The sequence below is a fragment of the Vespula pensylvanica genome, chromosome 9, assembly GCF_014466175.1.
Source record: "Vespula pensylvanica isolate Volc-1 chromosome 9, ASM1446617v1, whole genome shotgun sequence".
NCBI lineage: Eukaryota > Metazoa > Arthropoda > Insecta > Hymenoptera > Vespidae > Vespula > Vespula pensylvanica.
In genome coordinates this window covers 2,281,089-2,287,088 of record NC_057693.1, presented here as the reverse complement: position 1 = coordinate 2,287,088, position 6,000 = coordinate 2,281,089, and the positions used below count along the sequence as shown (strand labels likewise).

Genomic DNA, 6,000 nt, shown 5'->3' with positions numbered 1-6,000 from the left:
ATAATTACATTCTCTCGCTTCTTCGATATAACGTAATAGAATCGTAATAAAGGGCATATTTCGAAAATTAATCAAATATATATATATATATATACATATAAATATATGTATATATATTTATTATATGTATGTACATATAAAGTATATACACCTATCGTAAATATCATTTATGTTCCATCACGTTAGTGTATTTTTAATGAGTACTATGAAATTGATTAGATCTCTCATGCGTACATACGATCGATAATTTTAAACTATAAAGATACTTATTGAGTTTCGGAGGAAACGGTTAACCAACTAGTCGATTGAATGTTAACTGATTTTATGAAGGTAGAACGATGGTAGTTCGAAACGATCGAGGAATTTGAAAATAAATGACTATATTCGTTCGCTACACGGTTTTCACGGATATGAAACGGGAGCATGAGCAAACTAAAAGAGTCCGTGGTCGAGCTAAACCCGATTTATGCAATTACGTGCGATGAATTTTCCTCGACAACGAGAGATCCGTAATAAGAACGTAGAACCGAAATATCTTATGTAATATTTGTTTATATATTATATATATATATGAAAGCACATGACTATCAGAAAAGAAAAGAAAAAGAAAAAATTGAGATCGTATAATGTGCTCATCGTGCATGAATCATAATATAACTATACAAGCTTTCATCCAATTTCTATGCAGATTAGAATATTTCGAGAAAAATTACTTCCAAAAATTGTCCAACCTTCTACCTACGATCTTATAATCACATAAGAATGAAAAAGAAAACTATGACAGCTATATATACATATAATCATATGTTATAATACATATATTTCGTATTTGATGGAAATATATATATATATATGGAAATAAAAATAATATGAAATTGATTAACGGAACATTAAAAATCGAACAACTTGTTTGGTACGATGGAAAATTAATTTTTAAAATCACGTCGAAATGAAGAACCAAAAAAGAAAAAAAAAAAAGAGAAAAAAAAAGAAGAAGTGAATCAAATCTTTCATTGAAAATATAAATCTTTAGTGTTTTTATTTTCCAAGCCATCCCGTTATGTTTTCTTTTCTTTTCTTTTTTTTTTTTATTCGCGACAGAAAAAATATTGCTTTTAAAAAATACACGTTTCGTTCAATCGTGTCATTCCTTCTCAATAGACATCTGTGTGACGACGGAATAAATGTCATTTATGGAGCTCGAAAGCTTCGGCCTCGTAAAAAATTCCTGATAATTCAAATAAGACGATATTATTCCAGAAGCGTTGTCGAGGCGGCCATTGCTATGGCCGTTGCGACCGTCGTCGCTTCGGGCAACCTTTATTGTTATTATTATTATTATTTTTCACACCCTCCAATCTCATTTCCCCTTTTCTTCTTCTTCTTTTTTTTTTTCTTTTTTTTTCGGAGAGATACCATAGACTCCAACTCGTTGAGAAATCCAACAGAGCTATTTGCACGTACATGTAACGTTGGCGAACAGAACGGTACACAAGAGAAAAGGAAATGTAATATCTTTGCTTTTTAAAGAAACAGAAGGGAGTTTTCTCGTTCGAGTCTGTCATTATTGCTTGTATAAATAAATATGTCCCATTTTGAAAATAGACCGTGAAAGCTCGAGTGATCATCCTATGCGAGCATCGTATACGTGCGATAAGAGATCGAATACACTACTCACCTGAATAACTTTTGACTTATTCAGAATCGTATTTCCGGCTGGCTGATACCGTTCCATATCCCTGAGGATGCCTCGCACCCCTACGTCATCGGCGTCGACCAAACGGAAGGCAGTGATATTGACGAAATTGTACTTGAAATCCTCGAGGTCGAAAGTCTCGATATCCTTACACGTGGAAAAGGAGCCCAAGAAAAAGGAGAAAAAAAGGAAAAGAAAAGAAAAAAAGGACAAGAAAAAAAAAGAGGAAGAAAACCTTGGTACATGACTTTCGCATTACGTCTTTTCGATACTTTACGTTAATACTTACGAAAGTCGTAAAGAGGTAGTGATATTTGTAGTCGTTCATCTGTAGCTGTAATATCTGTGAACAAAAATTTGCTTGGAAAATTTGAATGGATAAGTTGGAAAGGGGGAGAAGAGTGGGAGGACGAGGCAGGTGGAGGATGCCCTAGGGAGGGGGAGGAGACAGGGGAAAAATGAAAAACGTTTAAATCGACAAAGCGTTTCCCTCTCACCGTTCGTAAAAAGTGATGCATATGATCCGGTCTTGTATCCACGATGAGATTTCGAATTTCCTTGCTTTTCATCTCGGACAAGACTTGCCTGTATGAATCGGGATCGGCCTGTCTGAGATGAACCTCCATCTCGCAAGATTTTGGCGATCTCACGAGTTCCCGTAACTTCACCAATCCTGAAACACGTCGAGCCGTCGATCGATATTTTCTCTGACGGAGATTTCTTTTTATCAATTTTCTTTCTTTTTCTTTTTATATTATATATATTATATAAATATTACAATATATATAACATTGTAACAATATGCATAACAGTGTATATTATTTATATATATATATATATTATATATGTATGTATGTATGTATCTTTAAGTCCCATCGATAGTTAACAAGAGTCGAGGGAAACCCATCGAAAGTTTGGAGCAATGAATTATTTTTGTCGAACTAATAAATTCTCTTAGAAAAGCTACTACGCGAGGCTTCTAATATGACCCTCGAAAATAGCAATTTCCTTTTCGGTTCGTATAACACACGTGGACAAAGAGATTTCTCCGTGGCTTTGCGTTCACGAAAGCGCGAGAACTTTACATAGGTAAAATATTGAAGTTTCGAGGTTTCCTACGGTGAGAAATAGAAAGGAAGAGAGAAAGAGAAAGAGAGAGAGAGAAAGTTGAGAAATTTATGCACTAACTCACCTAACCTGCAGCACATTCATAACGAAATATTTTACGTGCGTCTTACGGGACAATTTTAAAAGGATGCATTCAGAGAGGATTAACTATAATAGAAATACTATCTAGTTAGAATAAAATACAAAATGATAGGGGAATGGAAAGATGAAAACTAAAGGGAAAGAGACGAGAAAGAGAAGCGGTCGTTCGGTAATTGGTCATCTATTATTAGCTCGTTCGATTTAATAGGACCGAAACCCGTGAATTGCGCTACCCGATGAAATCAATACTTTGCAGTGCCTAAGTAATCAAGGTATCATCTCGACTTGCGGGTCTTCCTAGGTTCGAGTTCGTTCGCATCCAAGTTCCCGCGAGAATCTCGTTTCTCTCTCTCTCTCTCTCTTGAGAGAGAGAGAGAAAGTCTCCCTAGTCGTTTCCAGGACGGAAGTCGATCCTGGATAACTCGACTCGTGGCAAGTCTCCCTTTCATCTCCTTTCTCTCTTTTTCTCTCTTTCTTTTACTCTCTCTCTCTCTCTCTCTCTCTCTCTCTCTCTCTCTCACTCTACCCTCGTTTCTAGGTACCCTTTCCACTTGCAAACATCGAAGGATCGCGCGCGACATCGAATACGATCTCTTCTGCTCCTCCCGGTGGGCAAGAACATCCGAAGTCAAGCTAATCTTTCAAGGTAAACGTCGACGGCACAAACGAAACCCTGATGGATCTTCGAAATCCGCTCGAAAGCGTATTACGTATCTACGTCTACGTCCGCATCTCTATTTCCCTCTCTCGTTCGTTGTATCCACACATATCGATATCGACGCAATTCTCCCATCTACAGCTCGTCGATATTTTTATTTTAGATAAATAAAATATCTTACTTTATAAGATACTTTATTCATCAAATTATTTCGTAAGATATATTCTTTTATATATTCTTATAATAAGATCGTTATTTATTTTTGATGGGAGGGTGAGGAAATAAAAGGAAGAAGAAGGAAACAAGAAAAAAGGAGCAGATTTTCTCACGCTATAATTAATTATGAAATACAAGTTAGAATTTTGTTTATGTCATGGAATGATTTCCCTACATAATTTTCCATCGCTTTTCCGCGGTGAACTGTACGGAATACAGATGCATCCATCATCCTGCCCTAACTTTAGACATTCCTATATTACTCTTCCTTCTTTCCTTTCTTTCTTTTTTTCTGTCTTTTTTTCTTTCATTTCTTTCGTCTTTCTTTCTTTCTTTCTTTCTTTCTTTCTTGTGGACGAATGAACGAACGAACAACTTTTTTGCACGTTTATTTCGTTAACGTGCACGAATGAGTCCATTCGTTATAACTTGTAATGTAGTATGTCTATGCTAATTTTAATTGTTTGACATCATCTGCCAAGGGACTTAAATAAATGATCGAGAAAAGTGAGATAGGTGCTAATGTACTATGTATCACGAAGGTGAAAAAAGAAAAAAGAAAAAAAAAAGTGAGCTTGTCTGACTACAAAAAATTTTGATCGAAGATTTCTGATAGATTTAAGCGAAATGAATGACTAATTAATAATAATATTATTATTAATTAGTCATTCATTTATATGTATATAGAATAATTTATTAAATATTTAAATAATAATTTCGGATGATATGATCCTGCCAGTAGAACGACACGGTCTCATATTTTATAAATATAGCTTGATTTTTCGATATTTTTAACGATAGAAATTACAATTATTGAGCAAACTCATGAATAATACTCTTCATTTGTTTTCAATTAAGGAATTAAATAATTTATCTCTAATATAGATATTAAATACTCTCACACATTTTTTGCTCGTTCTTTTAATCATAATTTACTAACTAATTATTAAAAAATAATGACTTCTATATGCAATATATCAATATGGTATTTCAAGATTATATTTATGATCGTGTAATGAGACATTGTTTTAATATTATTAAAAAATCAAGTGTATTATCATTATCTGACTTCGAGGTAGATGACTCGATTTTTTCAGAGATAGGTGACCCGTTATAAATTTATACATTGCTTACGGAGATGATGGATCTTAATTATTTTGAATGATGAAGTTCTATTATGTTCTTCCTGAAATGAAGAATACAATTAAAACAACATCTATCTTAGGTAATAAAGAAGATATAAAGGAAAATAAAGAACCATTAGATAATTATCTTATTTGCTTGTTCGCAAACAATAAATAAAAAGACTCTCATGTTTGACACACTAACCACAACGCTAAATAAAATTAATCTAATCTCCGGTACGTCATCAGGTGTAATTCAACAAATTAGGAAATATAAGAGACGTTTCAAGCGGAAAAAGTAACAAAACGTGTTAAAAATTTGAGCAAACACAAACGCAAACTTCTCTCTTAGAGAGAATTCATCCTCGGATGAAAATTTTTTAGATTATATAGTCGAACAGTCTGAAGAAAATTTTGACGAAGAAGATAATGTTGAATGCGTCGAGAATAAAGAGCAGTAGAGCTGTACAACGAAACAAGATAATATGGATTCGATGTTTGAGACTGTAATAAGTGATTTCACAAAGAATATTCAACCATTTTTGCATTTATATGATTTCTGTAGAGAAGTTTTATGCGAGCAAAAGAAATAATTTTTCTTTCTGTTACATTCAAAACTTTCTTTTTTTATTTGGACTTAGAATCATGGATTATCTTTTCTCGAACTGTTCGGACGAGATTGCTTTTTTCACAGGAAACAATTTCTTTTTTCTTTCTTTTTTTACAAACATCTAAAAATATCTTTTAGATGTTATAATTTTTCATTCATCTAATTTTACATATATATCTTGCTTTTTTTTTTTTAGATATCGATTAAATTTATAGTACATTGAAGCTTTAAAAAAAAGTAGGCCATCACTTCTCGAACTATTCTATATATATATATATATATATATATATATATATATATATATATATATATACATATATATATACACATATGTATAATATACATGTATATATGGACCTTGAAGGTAACAAAGTGAAAATCCAAATAAATCTTTCTTCGGTGACACGAATCTCCTCGTTTTCAGGTTTCGAGCGAGAGTACGGAATCTTATGCAGAGGGAACGGTTGAGAGGAGGAAAGAAGAAAAG

At 33.1% G+C, this 6,000-nt stretch overlaps 1 protein-coding gene across 7 annotated transcripts in view; it reads right to left on the bottom strand.

Moving 5' to 3' along the window:
• LOC122631448 (glutamate receptor ionotropic, kainate 2-like) overlaps nucleotides 1-6,000 on the bottom strand; it is a 74,869-nt gene that overhangs the window by 34,933 nt on the left and 33,936 nt on the right. For all 7 annotated transcript variants that reach the window (XM_043817139.1, XM_043817140.1, XM_043817141.1 and 4 more), the window contains exons 5-7: nucleotides 2,194-2,369; nucleotides 1,986-2,039; nucleotides 1,679-1,843 (exon numbers count right to left, since the gene is read on the bottom strand). In XM_043817139.1, coding sequence (XP_043673074.1) covers nucleotides 1,679-1,843; nucleotides 1,986-2,039; nucleotides 2,194-2,369 — 395 coding nt within the window. The remainder of the gene's footprint in view (nucleotides 1-1,678; nucleotides 1,844-1,985; nucleotides 2,040-2,193; nucleotides 2,370-6,000) is intronic.